The 17,330-nt window shown below is 36.9% G+C and overlaps 1 protein-coding gene across 2 annotated transcripts; it reads right to left on the reverse strand.

Annotated features, from left to right (window-relative positions):
* Positions 1-2: 2 nt before the first annotated feature.
* On the reverse strand, positions 3-16,596 carry c2cd3 (C2 domain containing 3 centriole elongation regulator). 2 transcript variants are annotated; one of them, XM_039671068.2, is made up of 33 exons: positions 16,433-16,596; positions 15,862-16,128; positions 15,178-15,335; positions 14,840-15,030; positions 14,153-14,280; positions 13,568-13,691; positions 13,323-13,460; positions 13,031-13,178; positions 12,399-12,484; positions 12,058-12,249; positions 11,847-11,956; positions 11,134-11,252; positions 10,907-11,038; positions 10,364-10,813; positions 10,072-10,223; positions 9,177-9,420; positions 8,916-9,093; positions 8,649-8,832; positions 7,900-8,072; positions 7,654-7,789; positions 7,000-7,268; positions 6,472-6,552; positions 5,524-6,144; positions 5,079-5,393; positions 4,843-4,981; positions 4,646-4,710; positions 4,323-4,528; positions 3,481-3,614; positions 3,255-3,398; positions 2,249-2,439; positions 1,366-2,170; positions 974-1,082; positions 3-311 (listed from the first exon to the last, which is right to left on the reverse strand). In XM_039671068.2, the coding sequence occupies exons 1-33, from the start codon at positions 16,482-16,484 to the stop codon at positions 180-182; spliced, it is 6,573 nt and encodes a 2,190-aa protein (XP_039527002.2). In that variant the 5' UTR covers positions 16,485-16,596; the 3' UTR covers positions 3-179. The 2 variants fall into 2 exon arrangements, with proteins under 2 accessions (XP_039527002.2, XP_039527001.2); XM_039671067.2 differs by having other exon boundaries at positions 15,862-16,131.
* Between the last annotated feature and the right edge of the window lie 734 nt (positions 16,597-17,330).

Consider the following 17,330-nt stretch of genomic DNA (forward strand, 5'->3'; position numbering starts at 1 on the left):
TGTATGGAAATACAAAATTATTTATTACAAAAATAGTATATTACTGTAAATAAACCATTTTTTTAATGCTTACATTATCCAAAATCCCTGTTAGAAAGCCACATTGCATTACGTACGAAATAAATAAGCATCAAAAATTTACAAATTAAAAACAAGCGCACATAATTCAGAAGAATGTACTAACTTCCTTCTGTAAAATTTGAAGCAAATATTTTTGCAATTCTTTTGGTCTCTTCACTCCTCTGTGATGGAGGGACGCTGGGTCTTGATCGAGGCATTCTTCGATATAGATTTACAGGATTTAAAGTCTCCTAAAAGAAACAATTTTGAATAACCAAATCACGACAGCTTTAAAAAAAAACAAAAAAAAACAACAACTATTTTTGGAGATTGTATTCACATATAAAAGTTAGAGATTTTGGACCACATTTGAAAATGTATTCACTCATACTGTATCTACCGACTGATGGCTAGGATGACCCCAAAAAGTTTTTGTAAAGGCACAGATGGAATGTACTGTATATGAACAAGAGATCAGATGGATGGGTGAATGGACAGACCAAAAAAAAAAAAAAAAAAAAAAACATCCCGGGTCACCAGATTAATATCATTAACTAAACCTAAAACTATTAAACAAATTTCTGTTAATTGAAATAAAGCTAAAATAAAATAAATAGTTAAAAAAAAACTTCAAATAAATGCACCTAGAAATGTTTAAGTTGAAGCTCTAACTTATAAAAAGCTAAAATAACATTGTCCTGGGGCTAATCTTCACACTTATATTCTCTGTCAGATTCATAACAGATAAAGAAAAAATAAAATAAAATAAAAATCACAACAAAGACAACCAAATGCATGGAGTATCTTAAGTGCATTCATTAAATCTGAAAAAGTGTTGTTTTATCTATAATATATAGTCTTTTACCAAACGGTAGCTTTATTGCAACTTGTTTTGAAGCTTTATTGTACTCACAGATTCAGTTGTTGCTGATGGAAAGACAGGTGCCATCCTCAAAGCCCTCATGGACGCCTCCAGATGGTGCGTAGACAGGAAGAAATTTGGAATCTCAACAGATTCAGAACTGCAATGAGGGGTTTAGCCCAAAATAACCAAGATATCGTATAATAAAAACAGAAGTTTGAAGGATATTCCCCGTCTATGTCAGCTTTTTTTGAACCCTCCCCATAGACTTCAATTGTAAATTCACTTGCAATAGAAGTCAATGGGGCAAGTGTCAAAGCAACTGTTTTTTTTTTTTTTTACAAACGGAGGCATATGATTACATTTTTCTGAAGTAGTCAACAGCATGTCAAATATATATCTTTAAAATGCTGTTTTGAGTCATATAAAGCTTGGAAGGATACGGTTTTGTTCTCCTCTCAACACTTTTATCATCCGTTTCTGAACCAGACTCTGTAGAGGGAGGCGAGTTCTGTTTCTCATCCCTTTCTTCAGGCCCACTGTTACTTAGGTCATAATCTTCAACCTCACTAATGCTACAAAGAGCACCGTCTCCATTTGGAGAAGGCTGCTGTTCCCAGTGATCGGTGGCAATCGCGCTTTCACTCCTAAATGTATCCAGATCAGTTTCACAGATATTGGAGTCAGAAACAATACCTTGAGATTCTGCAATCAGTGACTGCGGGTTAACGTCTGGAACAAGTTCTCTGCTGTCTCTTTCCTCTCCTCGAGAGTGGACGGTGTCGTCATGAACGTGATGCTGCAGTAACTCCAGACTCTCCAGAGATCCCATATCTGGGTCAGACAGCAGGCTGGTCCAGGGACTGGTTTTGTCTGTGACTGAAGTGACCTCATTGAGTGTTCTGGGCTGTATTAAAGTCTCCTCAAATTCTTCATGCTCATCCTCGTCTTTATCCTCTTCTTCATCAGATGAGAGATTGCTGGAGCTGTGATGGAGCTTTTGATCTTCAGGAGCAGCTGGTGACTGTCTGATCTCTGCATGAGCAGGAAAGCTAATGGGCGAGACTTCATCTTGATCCTCCAACATCATGTCTGAGTCTTTATGAAAGCGGGGCTCTGTCTCACAACTGTCAGACTCTGATAATATCACCTGATCAACCCCATAGGTTACATGCTCATCAACCGCATCAGGAGTGGTGGATCTTTCATGGGTAGCTGGTGCTTCTTCCGTCTGGTGTTCACTTAAGCCTGATTTAAAATAAATAAATACTGAATTAAAAAATGCCCCTAAATAAACATGAATCACACAAACAGAGAACAACTCACCTTTAATGATGTCATTGACCTCTCCCACCAGCTGACTGGACTTCAGTAGGAGTTGTGTGGTGTCAGTCTCTGAGTCTCTGTGCTCTTCCTGCCTGGAGGTTCCTCTCAGCTCACTCAGCTTTGGGAATGTTGGAGTGGACAACTTCCGGCTGAAATATCTCTGAATATCATCTAACTCGCTGAGGTTTTTCCTTAAAGCGCAACACACGTTTCATTAGTCATCAAAATGACAGACGAATTGGAATGAAGTAAGATGTAAACAACACTGGTCCAGAAACACTTCCTGTTTCAGTTTGTAACTGTTTTCTTTATTTCACATGTAAAGAAAAAATCTTAAAGATGTTTGTTTAACTTTTTGATTCAGTTTTATATGTTCTGTTGGTTGTATTTTATCCCAGCTTTTAAGTAGTGTTAAAAAACTGAAACAGGAAGTGCTTCTGGACCAGTTTTGTTTACATCTTTCAAGAATCTGACAGCTGGACTGTAAAATACACTACCGTCCAAAAGGTTTGGGTCCAGAAGATTTTTAAATGTCTCATTTCAGACTCAACAATGCTGCATTAATTTGATAAAGGAAACTGTTATTGTGAAATATTATTACAATTTAAAAGTACTGTTTTCTGTTAATATATTTTAAAGTGGAATTTATTCCTGATGCAAAGCTAATTTTTTTAGCATCATTACTCCAGTCTTCAGTGTCACATGAGCCTTCAGAAATCTTTCTAACATGCCGATTTAGAAACATTTCTTATTCTTACTATTATGTAGTAACTGTTTTCAGGATTATTTGATGAGAACAATGTTTTAAAATAGAAATCATTTGTAACAATGTCTTTACTATTACTCATGACATGGTTTCACTGACATTAAATGCCAGTCTTTGAATGTTATTTGGAATACATGTGATGAGCATGTAAACTGATATTTGTACTTCATTTGGACTCTAATTGTTTGATGTGACATCTTGACCTTTCAGCTAGGAAGCGGAGGACAGTGTGAGGGCTACCTGAGGGCAGAGAAGAGTGTTGAACTAGATGGGTGGGGATCTCCTGCCAAGAAGGAGCCAGATGCTTTCTCACCCTCATGCAAAGTCTGATGGAACATTCTTACGTTGTCCATGTGCTCCTCGTGGCGATCTGTCACACTGGATCTTACAAAACATGCCCATAGGTATTATTTCAGAAAGTAAATCTGATAAGGCAGATTCTATACCATTTTCCCAAAAGAAATACCTGTCAGAAAGCAGTCTTTCAAACTGATCAGGAGGTGTGTTGATCCTCTGTTCAGAGAATCGACTAATGTGGCTGGGGAAGCTGTGGTACGTAGCTGTTGTTTGATAGCAGAATGGAAGTGCACTAAAGAGGGCCTGCAAAAGACATAATCATCATCATGTGTGACAGCCGTATTAACATTTTCAGCTGGAAAAACATGTTATTTATTTTTAAAAGTCTGTAATAATAAAGCATTTATGTTCTTGAAAGAAGTATTTTATGCTCACCAAGGCTGAATTTATTTGATACAGTAAAAACATTGAACTATTTTTTTCAATTTCTATTTCTTAATATATTTTAATATATAATAGATTCCTGTGAAGGAAATAAAAAGTTGAATTTTTAGCATCATTACTGCAGTCTTCAGTGTCACATGATCCTTCAGAAATCATTCTAATATGCTGATTTGCTGCTCTGTTATGATAAATTATTTTTTGATGTCCATTAATTAATAAACGTTCTCATTTTTATAAATGTTGAAAAAAGTTTGGCCTGCTTAATATATTTGTGGACACTGTGATACATTTTTCAGGATTCTCTGATAAATAGAACATTCAAAAGAACAGCATTTATTTGAAATGGAAATCTTTTATAACATTGTAAATGTCTTACTGTCATTTGAATCAATTTAATGCATCCTTGCTGACTAAAAGTATTAATTTCTTTACCCAAACTTTTGAATGGTAGAGTTTCACAGTTTCCAAAAAGCTATTAATTAGCACAAAACTGTTTAACATTGATAACAACAACTGGTTCCTGAGCACCAAATCAGAAAGAGAAAACAAAATCCATTAATGGCTTACACTCGAGTCTGGAGCAACAGTCTCGTGGGCCGTCTGTCTCTGTGCCCGGAGGTCATGTACTGCCCTCAGAGGAGACACAGACACCTTTAGCTGTCCCTGACACTGCCCGGTGAAATCAGTGATGTTATACCATCCACAAACGGACTGAAATCCTGACAGAAGTGGTGACAGGTCCACAGACACGAATCCAATCACCCGCTCGACCTCTGCAAAGGAAAATACATAGTAAAACATTTTCTGAAGAAAATATGAGAGGTGCCTGCCTGTGTAAAAGTTGCCGCCACAATGCAAGGGTGCTGTGGATGATTCCTGTGTGTCATTACCTCCTTTATGCCAAACTTTAAAAACCAAGGACTGCTGGGGATCCAAAAGTAGCTCCTTCGACAGTCTGAAAACAAGAAACAGCCATGCGTTTACCATGGAACCTTTACATATACAGTATGTATAATTTTTAGATTTACGATGTTTCACATTTTGTGAAAAATGTCCATGAGAATTGCATGGGTTTAAATGGGTTTACCGGCATTCTTGCTGATGGTCCCACACAGGGCAGTCACTGTCTTTGATCAGTTCTGTGGTCACTGTGCCAGGGGCATTGGTGGTGGCGTAGGAAACACAGCAACTAGGCAACCCTCCACCCCGCTCAGCAAGAGGACAACCTGAGGAGGGCAACCGCATTTAAATGTCATAAAGTCAAGGTACTTACAAATGAGAATGAATAAAAAAGAAAATCAAACATCACTGTGGTTATTCTACCCTTCAGACTCAGATGCATGGCTCTGTCCACAGTAATGTTGGCCATGAATGTGTCCTCATTGATGAGTTCTGTGGATGGTGGAGAATCAGAGCTCACGGCTGATTTGATGAGCTGTTTGCTGATGGACTGAGATGGTCTAGACGGCACTGTCGCGGGGAGGCCGTCTTCCTCCTCCTCCTCATCATCTCCTGAACTGTTGAGCTCCTCAATGTCTTGATGCTCATGTGGTACAGAGTCTCTCGTCACAGTGATATGGACTCTAACAGCAGCACCACTCAGGTTTACAGCAGAGCGCTTGAACAGAGGATACACACCTACCATATCAGAGAAACAGCCATTAGCCGAAATATAGAAAAAATAAACAAAATATAGATGGTCATGTAAAAATAAATCACAACAGTTTTTGACTAATATGTAAACAACCAAAAGATGAAATAACTCTACCGCTGATTGTTTGATGGTGCTTCAAGGTCCAAGCAAGAGCAGAAAGATCCACAAAGGCAGAGCCCACCAGACGGTCAGCATTATGAGGCCGGACTCTCTTCTCTTTCCCAAAGGCCACCCATAACTGCACCTCCAGCCTCTCCTCTCTCAGGTACCAGCGCAGGGGTTGAGTCCTTCTCAACACCACACTTCTGCTGCCCTGAAATGCCACCGTGGCTAAACCCTCTTCTCTGTCACTCTCTTCTGGAACAGGATGTCTAAGTTCTGAGCAGAAGGTCTGCTGGTCGTACAGTTTGTATCTGTAGTAGCAGTAGGTGGAACGCTGTAAGTCTTCATGTCCTGGCAGCAGCAGGCAGTGGATGGGCAGCCACACTCTAGGCATGGAAAGTGATAATGCCAGAGACTTTGTACTTTCTTCTAAAGTATCTTCGTCCTCTATATCGGCCTCATCTTCACTGTCTTGCCCCACGTCCCATCCGAGTCCACGGCCCGAACTGATGACTCGCTCTCTATCTGCATGATGGGAAAAACTGATGGAGATTTCAAGCCCTCCTGCTGAAGTCAGACTGTGAGGTGACGCTGTGGTCTGAGGCAGAGAGAGACTGTACCAGCCAGATATACCTGTAAAAAATATATTTATATCCTATTAATATTCAATACCTTCATATCAGAAAAATAAACTTAAATAACAAAAATATGGCCAAATAAAATGAAAAGATGTTTATATGCTAAAATGTAAAAAGTAAATAAAATGTATATAAATTAACAATACAATGTAAAAATCAACCAAATATTGAAATACTATATTAAATGCTTTAATACCATAAATACATAATTATTAACTAAAATAAAAAGGCAAATAAAAGTGACATTTCTAAATGCTACAATGCACATAAATAAATGAATAATATTATATATATAAATATTTTCATTATACAATAATCATACCACTTCTTTTCTGAATCAGATCTGCAAGCTTAATTTTCACAGTGCCCAAAACAGCATCCTTCAATCTTGTTGTGTCGACCACTACAATGAGATAAAAGAAACTTACAGTACACAGTATTTATAGCACTGAAATGGAGTGATCACACTAGTAATCAAAAAGTAAACATTAAAATGATACTAAACGGTAAGACAAAAAAAAGTTGAAAAAACAACTTTGATTTACATAAAAAATGTGTTTGTACAAATATGAATAGTAAAAAAAAAAAATCATTTGCAAAAAAAAAATAATAATTTTTACAGTGATATGTTGAACTGGCATACAAAACATGCCTGCTAGTTAAAACATTTTTTAATATACTTACAACACAGAACTACACCCACACAGTTTGCAAGATGGAATTAATGAATATAATGAATGGCTGCTTGTCATGTTTTTGTGGAGTGATTTGTAACCTAAAGGTATCAAAACATCCTTGACAAAATGACATCTCCACATATCTGTATACCTTTCCAAGTAGGCTAACTCACTTTTGCGCGTGTCTCTGTTGTAAATGGTGAAGACGGCCACTGCCTCCTGCAGGAGTTCAGCGAGACTGACAGTCTCCCCTCTGTCTCTCTGCACCAGCAGGTTACAGCAGAACTCTGCGTGATGTTCAAACTCTGGGCAGAAACTTCTGGCCGCCACACGTGTGCTTCGAACCTCGCTGTCTGGCAGGAAGGACAACTGTATGGTGATGAAGGAGTTGAGCCCCACTTCAGAGTAATACTGCAGCGATCTGTCTGTATTTGTAAGAACTCTGAGAAACAATAGAAAAATGCTATATAAAAAACAACAAAAACACATAACTGTACTTCATGTAATGTTAAAGATGATGATGACTATTTGTTGATGTTTGCACTGGAGACAGTCATATGCAAATGCATTTAAATTCCACAATATCCAAACAAGCCATTTTTGGAGCTTGATTAAATAAATGCTTTGTTTAAAATGAGGAGAACATTTTAAACAATACAACTTGCAGGATGTTTTAATGGTACAAAGTCCATTATATGTCAAAAGATCAAGGCAAATTTGAGTTCTCATGTCATCACCCATTTAATCAAGCTAGTTTGATGTGTGGAAAGCATTAGGGGTAATTGTTAAAAAACCTTAAGGGTCAGATTTGTGGTAGATTGACTCACTTGGCTGCAGCTTGCAGCCCAGCTGCTCTGTGCACTTGCACAACCAGGACCACTCTGCGGGACGGCACAACCCCACTTTTCACTCCGACACTCCTCATTGGTCGAGACTTGTACTCAAGGCTCACTTCAAGCAGCCCTATTGGCAAGTAAAAATAGATTTTTTAATTTTTTACATTGGCTTCAAATTCATATTGCACTCTATAAGCTATCTTAATGCGGATTTAAATGAATTAGACACACAACTACCAGGGGACTGAGGCTGCGTGTCAACAGGTCGGTCAGTTCTTGGGACCAGAGGGAGGGAGAAAAGTTGTGCATCGGTTTGACCCTGTTTCTGCATGGTTACCATAGCACACAGTTTGGACATGGGAAGCAGTCCTCTGGCTACTAGCTGATCTCTAACATTTGGATAATAATACCTGAAAAAAAAACAACAACAAAAAAACAACAACGAATAGCCCAGTAAATAAGCCATATTTTTCAAACAAACAATCAACCAACCACATAATTGCAAAATAAAGGAGAAATGCTTTTAAAGGCTACAAATGTAAATGACAACAACAACGAATCAATTAAATGAAATAAAAATATTTTCAAATAAAAGCACCATGTTTTTAAATGCTAAAATGTAAAAAAAAAAAAGTCAATAAATAAATACAATTAAATAATAAACATATTTTCAAATAAGGGACATATTTAATTATGTAAATAAAGAAAAAGAAAAAAAACATCAATAAAATACTACAAAAATTATATTAGTTATTAGATATTAAATGATAAAATGTAAAAGCAAATAAATAAATGAATACATTTAAATAATGTTAAATGGCAAACATAAATGAATAAAATTTAATACAAATATTTCCATAAACAAAAGTGTTTTTTTTTATTTATTTTTTTTTTACATTTTGGTGTTTTTAAATGCCAAAATGTAAATAAAAGTGTCCAAGAATAAATAAATTAAAAGTGAAATATAATTTCTACATTTACTGTACCTGCACCAAACTTCAAACTGCACTCCTCCTCCATTCCTCAGTCCCTGATTGGCCAGTGAGCTTAGCAGTATTCTTTGCACTGGGAAGTCAGGAGGAGTCAGTAGGACATGAGTCTCATTATGTCCAAACACAGGGTCAGGTACACAGAGAGTGGTCTCAGTGCGATATGCCTTGATGTCCACATCTGTGGAAAAGTAAGTTGGTTGAGCTCAACAGAAGGACATGATTTAAAGCTCTTTGATAACAGTCAGCAAGAAAACGGCTTACTGCTCTCAACAACATGCGGGTCCATGTCCTCTCTCGACTCATTTTGCGCAGGGAAGGAGTACTGGATGTAACAGTCAGCCTCTCCCCACACTGTGGACTGCAGAGGCGTCAGACCCTTCACTCTCTCTACTCGGATCATGAAGACATGCTCACGCAGAACATCTGCAGTGGTGCTGACCTACAAGAACATTGGTTTAGAAACAATTTAGGCTTTATTTTTAAGCATCAGATGTGCTTTCAGGAGTTTTAAAGTGAACTAGCCTTGTTTTCTACATGTGGCCGGTGGTCTAACATGTGTGCAGGTCGAGGCAGTGGTGACACGTGGGCCGGCTCGTCATCCCTCATACGCTGGAGTGCTGTGATCTGCTGTGCTAGACCCATTGCTAGACACACCCTTAGGTTTCCACGAGTGTTGCCGGTGAATACGTCAACCACGGGCATATAACTGTCCACTCCAACCACTGGATACTGAGACTGCAAGAGCAACTCGGAGATCTTAGGGTCTCTGAAGACAAAGTAAAAAGACAAAGTATGTTCCAGTGTAATTGTAATATTATTAATCAAATCTTTAATTAGATTTTATTTTTTATATTTTCATTTTAATTCTAATTATACATTTATTTAACATTTATTGCAATACGAAAATGTTAAGAATATACAACAATAATTAAAACAATATTAGAATTAATATACTGCACATAAATATAGTAACACATGTCATAGATAATGTACATATATATTAGGGCTGTGCAAAAGTTAATTGCGATGAATCGCATCCAAAATAAAAGTCTGTATTTACATAATATATTTGTGTGTGCTGTATATAATTATTTTGTATATATAAATACCTATGCATGCATGTATATATTTATGAATTATTTGCGCTTAAATTCTGTATATATTTATAAATACATAATCTATATTATATAAATATAAATATTTTATATATTAATAACATATTTTCCTAAATGTATACATGCATGTGTGTGTATTTATATATACAAAATAATTATATACAGCACACACAAATATATTATGTAAACACAGACTTTTATTTTGGATGCGATTAATCGCAATTAACTTTTGCACAGCCCTAATATATATATATATAAATAATACACACACACACACACACAGTATTTTATATATATAATACCTGAAGGACATGTAGAACTGGTGGAGAGGTAGTTTTACTAAGCCAAGGAGTTTATCATGATCTGAGCTGCTGGCCCTCAACCAAACTTCAATGACCATCATGTTGTTCTTCAATCTCTCCAACAGTCTGCTGGTCAGTGCTACTGGAGTCACCTATATGATGTAAAAAGTTAAGTTAAAAACCAAACATACACCAGATTTTCACATTTTCAAAATAATTATGGGATTCCTGATGATTTCCACCACTAACTAATATGGCTAAAACTTTACTCAATTCTCCATTGTGCACGAACCTGAATAAAGCTGAACATTGGATGCTTATGACCCCAGCTCACAGACGATCGAGCGGTTTCATCGGATTCGAGGAGCTTACAGTTCAAGTAGATATTGGCCTGCATGGGTGCACAGTTAAAATCTTTCCCATCAGGCACCATGAGTAACATATGAAGCAAAATCTCAGTGTCTTTCACTTCCTGACGCGGAGGCTCATGAAGAGAGCTCTGGTATCTGACGTGTGGTGATGTGGAGCGAGATCTGGTTGGAGGTATCAGAATACTCTGGACTTGATGAACACCTGCACGAGGAGACGGGTCACTCCTGTGGTCGCTCACACATAAACCCTTCTCCCCACCATGCTCTTCAGTCAGACGAGAGGAGAGAGGTCTTTGTGGACTCAGCAAGTGCTTTGCAGGTCTTTTTTTAGCGGAGAAATCATTCTTGTCTGCCGCTAATTCAAACGAAACCTTTACGAACAAAGAACAGAATGAATATGTGGGGAACGAATTGCTGGGTTTAATAAAATCTCCTAGATTTAGTTGTTATGAGTGATGCATTACCTTCAGAGGACCAATTTCCTGTTTATCCGAGTTTCCTTCTGGCCTCTGAACAGGCAGGGCAGCAGAAATGCTCAGCGATTCACTCTGCATCATGGATCTCAGAGGAAACATTGCTGACCCAATGAGAATGGGCTAAACAACAAACAGGACAAATAAGAGCAGTTGCTTTTTTTAAGGTTTGTTTAAGGTGTGTAGTATATTTAGTGGTTGTCACACACTGCACTTACTGTCTTTTGAAGGCTATTTCTGGAGTAGATCTTGAATGTGACTTTCATCTCCCACCACTGTTTAATAGACGACCTACTGAACCTCACAGGAAACAAACTTTGGTGCTGAAACGTCACCACTAAAAAAAAAAAAAGAAGAATCACCAGATCGTTACACTACTTCTTGGTTAAACTCTCTTTTGTTAAAGTTACCTAAAGCCGGGTGTACACTGTGCGATTTATAATAGTCCTTGTCAGACTGTATGAACATGATCATCGCTGTAATCCATGTCATACTGTAAGATCTCAGTTATCATTAATGTCAGACACGTTAAAAACAGACGCACTCAAAAAAACTTGTGCAGAGTATTATATCATTAATCAATGACACGTTCGGTGACAGTGGGCTGCATTACACGCAGGATTGAAATGGTGGCTACAAAGAAATCTCAAAAAAAAAAAAAAAAAGAGAAATGAGACAATTTCAATTTGACGTCATCGTAGGTGAAGTCACACTGCAGGACTGTGAGTCAAATCGGACACTGCCAGAATTTAATTTGAGGTCAAATTTGATCGCAACCGCCATTAATCCGCTGTCGGTGAACATATCAAACTAACAATCAAAGACTTCAGATTTTAGCCTAGGATCGGAGGATTCTTTTAGGATTTGCAAAATTAGTCTCAGACTGCCAAAATCGCACAGTGTGCACCCGGCTTAAAACAAACGTACTCACCGCCATCGATTACTTTACTAGAGACAGCTTTTGTAATCTCTGAAGGTACTTGTTGAACATCCTCATATCCAGCAGAGACCAACGGAAAGAGGTATTCTACAATATAAAAGCTAGATGGACAGGACAATTACAAGTCAGGTTAGTTTTAAAAAACTAATTTCTAGCCACTGCCATCTATGTTATCTGATATGAAATATTCTAAATGACGTACCATTTCTTTGTGGTGAGGGGACGAGGTGGTCTTCCTTTTCTAGAAAGACTTCTTGAAGTACTGTCAGTGGGAACTTTTAAATCACAGATAGTAAGCCTGGCGAAATGAATATCTCCAAGCAAAGATATTTTATCAATGCTAAGTCCAGAGAGATCATCTTCTGCTTTTGAATGCTGCACATCACAATCAACCCTTCAAAAACATAGGAACATATATGCAGATATGAACAAATTATTTTAAAATGTATTGTATTTTATTATGTCCCAAAACATTTACATATGTGCTTATTATCATGCTTTTCTTTTATCTTCACGATATTGTTTTGAGCAAGTGCAACTGACCGGGTATTTTTAGCTGAGCCTTTGTGTTCAGGCTTCCCTGCTGGGCCCTTCTGCGGATGTTCCTCTTCCAAACATTCATTTGACATCTGAAATAAGAAAAAATATAGAATTATGAAGTTTTATGTTTAAAGTGCCCCTATCATGCTATTTTAAAGGCTCCTAATTTTGTTTTGGTGGTCTCTTACAAAAGATTTACATGCATCCAAACACCATAATTTTCTCATTGTATAAATTACAGCATCACCTCTTTTCTCAGTGTCAGAAACAGATTGATAAAGAATTCAGTCTCTCTGAACCCTTCCTCAGAGTGCCTACACTTCTCTGATTGGTCGGATGGCCCAGTTTGATGTGATTGGTCTATTGCTACCATATCTGGATTTCAGCTCTTCCTACGCACTTGTACACACAGTGATATGAACCGTAAAGATGGAGTCGGTTTTACCGTATCAATCCTCGAGGTTTTACCTCGAGTCCTTATCCTTTAGAAGTGCTTGCAAAGAGGATTTGCTTTCACAGCACAAAAAAGGAGGATAGAATGGAGAATGGAAGTATGAAGTCTGACATGTTGACAACATAAACCAAACTCTTCCAGGTCTCAGATCAAATCTACGGTGTTTGCCGGCATGACTTACAGGAGCTTTGTAGAAGAGGTTTTCCAGAAGACTCTGATCATATTGAGGGTCGTTGAGTTCACTGTCCATGAGCACGCTGCTGTGATCAGAAAGAGAATCTGGGAGAGAACCCTCGCCGTTCCAGAACTGCATCACAGATCCATTAACACTGAGGAACAGAGCCATTACAAATACTGAAACGTATATTTTCCAAACAAACTCACTCTAAAAGATTTCCACATTTCCTTCAAGTATTTGTGAGCAAAGTTACATTATCTTCACTTAATCTAAAGGTAAGAGTAGCGTTGATTACCTTCCCAGTAGCAAGTCCACTGCCATGTCCTCTGTGTTGACTCTATTCTGACTTGGTTCTTCGAGGTCCTGAGCAGGATGGTGGAATTCTGATTGAAGGATGTTCTCCAGAAACTGTCCTGATGAGGGTCTATCTGGCCTTTTGGAGGAAGATGATGTTTAACACTATTTATCATTTACATTCTGCTACTTCGCTGTCTATTATGACCCCTGATTGGTATGTAGATTAAATAAAAGTGATCATACAAAACGCCACTGTCTTTAAAGAGGGCTGAGGGAACGTCCTTCATAGGAACATCTGACTCCACATCAGACTTTAAGGCTGAAACCACCATGGCATTTCTGAGTTTGCTACCTCGCTCCAGAAGAACTGGAAAATACAACAAAATAAATACAGAATATCACAAATAGGTAAACTACTTAAAGAAAAATAAATATATAATAAATACTATGCATATGCATCAGGTAATTAACCAATTAGTGTCACGTGAATATGAAGAGCTGCCTGGTCATTTTGTCAACAGATTTCAAAACAGAACTGCCACAATGGCTGCACGAAAAAAAAAAGAATTGGTAACTGTATCTGAGCACTATTAAAAAAGTAGGTTAACATATTTTGAATAAATTTAAAAGAAAAACTCAGGCTCAGTCAGCAGAATTTGGCAATATTGATTTAGTGATTGGCAGATGATCTTTTAATTTGACCAATGTTAAAATTACTTATTCTAAATTTTATACTAAAACAAAGTATTTCATAAAAACTTTTGCTGTCTTCAACAATAATGTCAATATGATGTTTTAAATTCAGTGAATCAAGTCAATGTGTTTTACCTGACAAAAGGTCGACAGGTGTATGGCTATTAGCCAGGAGATTTTGAGAGGAAGCAGGTTTAGGTTTTCCAGTGGAAGACGCTGGCAAGATATTACCACTTTCTTGAAAATACAAGTAATCCTTCCCTCTAAAACAAAAAATTATTGTTAATTAAAACAAAATCTGTCAAAAGAAATCATTAATTGAAACAAAACAAATAAAATAAATTATTGGATGAAAAAAATTAAGTAAACTTAAGTTTCTTGGCCACTAACTGAAATAAAATAAGTTTAAGTTTTACTAAATAAAAAATTAAAGCTATATATATATATATATATATATATATAATTTATTAAAAAACTAAAGAAACAAAGCTGAAAAATAAATCTGAAAATATACAAAAATTAAAATATGAATTCACCTTTTTATTCTATAGTATTATAATAATATAAATATTTCTAAAATAATTCTGGGGGATAACCCATTTCATACATTTTTTGAAATAAGATCATTTAAATATTTCATCCATATGTTTTGTATTTTCATTGAACTTGTCTGTTCATAAACCACAGTCAAGTCTGAAACTGATTACAAGATCATTCATAAGGATGAATGTTGTTGCAGTGGAACAGCATGTCAACTGAGTGATCTAGTTTATCCCACACTGTTCATTCAACAATCAAATCATCCAAAACATAAAAATAAACCTGGGCATGTGACCGGAGCTGCTGCCAGCTGTCTCCTTCACCCTCGGGAGAGCCTGATCCAGAGATGGCAAAACAGAAATGTTTTGGTCACTTTTTACTCCAGGAGCCTGTGCGTCGAGGCTCATATCAGTCGTGGGTACTGAACTACTGCTGTCATATCCTTCTGTTAACGGTTCCAGGGCAAGCATAACCTATAGTACACGTGAAACAATAACACATGATTAAACTGAGAACCTAAAGAGTGAGAAAAAAAAATCTGCAAAGAACAGTGAATTTGATCAGTTGAAAAAAATGCAAACTCAGCTGAGCACAATCCTACAGCTGAGCATCTCACCAACCTGAAGCTCGCCAAGTTTTTCTGAAGTCGGAGATACAAGTGTGAAATATCCATTTATGGAGTGAGACAAAGAGAGCCGGGCAATGCCAGGGATTTGAGCTCGAGCAATAGGCAAATGATCAACCTTTGTAAGCACATCCAGCACCAATGAGCCCATATCTGTGAAGAAACAAATATTATATTAAGTTATGCATCATAAGTTAGGTTCGTTCACCCAAAAAATGAAAATTCTCTCATCATTTACTCACCCTTATGCCATCCCCGAAGTTTATGACTTTCTTCAAATAAACACAACTTAAGTTTACTTAAAAATCCTTTTTTTTAACCACTACTGAACTTAAGAAGAAGAATAATCCATATCTATGAGTTCATATAATGCAACTGAATGGGTTATGCTTCAGAAGACGATGATTTATCCACTGGGGTCGTATGGATTACTGTCATAATCGCTGTGTTTTTCAAACATCAAACTTGACTTGCATTATATGGACCCATTATATTGCATTAAGGACAACTCTTCTATTTGATTATCTGAAGAAAGAAAGTGATATGTCTGGGATGGCATGAGGGTGGGTAATTGATGAGAGAATCTAAATTTTGGGGTGAACCAACTATCCACCAACAATCAACCATTAAAATAGAAATACACTATATAGACCTGTAACAGCAAGCAACCAAGTCTAACCTGTCAAATAAGACGTCAGCTGTTTTGGTCCACATCGTACTGGAAATCGGGCTGTCGATTTAACCCCTTTCTGTTCAACGTGTCCATCTCTAGGCCTGAAGAAGGTGCCATTGGAAGACTCTCCCCACCATCTGAGCCGGATCAGAGTCACAGGAGGAGCTCTGATGATGGTCCACAGAACTTTACTCACTGTCACTCTCAGAAAACATCTCAGCTGGCCTTCTACCAGAGGAGGAATACTGGTGGATGGAGACACATCACTGAGCACTGCTGAGTGTGGAGAATAAGACAGACATGGAGGTCATACAAGAAGAAAAGCCATTTCAAACCTACAACTAGTTTTTACAATAAACATTCCTCGACGCAACAAACAACAAATAAGCATCAGTCTGTCTCAAAACGGACTGTCCCGCCAATGGTGTTGCAGTCAAATGCTGTCTAAGTAACGTTAGGCAGCTCACTAAGTGTTGAGACACAGCTTTTGTCCTCACTAATGTTACGGGATTTGAAATCTCTTTAATAGACTGTTGGATTAGCGACAAATAACCACCTCCACACTGATGTAACTTACCTCTTTTTCTGTTGCTTACACCCTTTGAGGGTTTCACCTTTTTGTTCTTCATTCCTCACATCGAGAGTGTACTAAATAACATTATCAATGAATCAAAACTGTCATACTTTGTTGACAGTTGCATTAACAAACATAATACCGCTGAGCAACAGCAAAACCAATCAGAGGGCAGAACAACTTCTTCTCTTTGCTTTGCGAATTAGTCAGAGGATGTTCTAGCGCCGCCAAAGGAATTAAATGGAATTACGTTAAATTACAAGGGAACAAAAAGGAGAAAAGTGATACCGCGGACGTTTTACCAAATTGTCAAACCAAAATCTTAAAATGTGATCCCAACATTACTTATTGTGCTCATACTTATATGTACACTTATATTAACAAGTAGCCTATAATAAATAATACACGACATGACATTTTTTGTTTATATTATGCAAAGTTAACAAGGCATTAACTGACACTTAAACTGTAAATAATAAATAATAACATAATTTTATGTAACAAAGGGAACATTAAATAATATTTTGTTAATAGTATTTAAACAGGCAATTAACTGACACTACAAAAACAATAATAGCAATCTTTCATTCATCACAGCATTTAAGGTATTGTTGTTTATAATATTATTGAAAGTTCATAAGGCAAATTATCTTTATTTTCTTCTTTTTTTTAATCACTGGAGTACAGTAAAAAAAAATACTAACCCATAGGTGTTACAGGAGAACTCAATTTTGCCTTGTCAACTTACAGAAATTAAAACAATTCATACTAAAATCACATAACTAAAAATAGAAATAAAAAGTTAAAGCTAAATAGAAACATTTAAAAAACAATTAAATTACAAAATTTTGAAAAACTAATACAACTAATTTTGAAAAATGGTTTTGAAGGTTTTGAAACT

Source organism: Pimephales promelas, chromosome 16, assembly GCF_988280905.1.
Source record: "Pimephales promelas chromosome 16, fPimPro1.hap1.1, whole genome shotgun sequence".
In the NCBI taxonomy this organism is placed as follows: domain Eukaryota; kingdom Metazoa; phylum Chordata; class Actinopteri; order Cypriniformes; family Leuciscidae; genus Pimephales; species Pimephales promelas.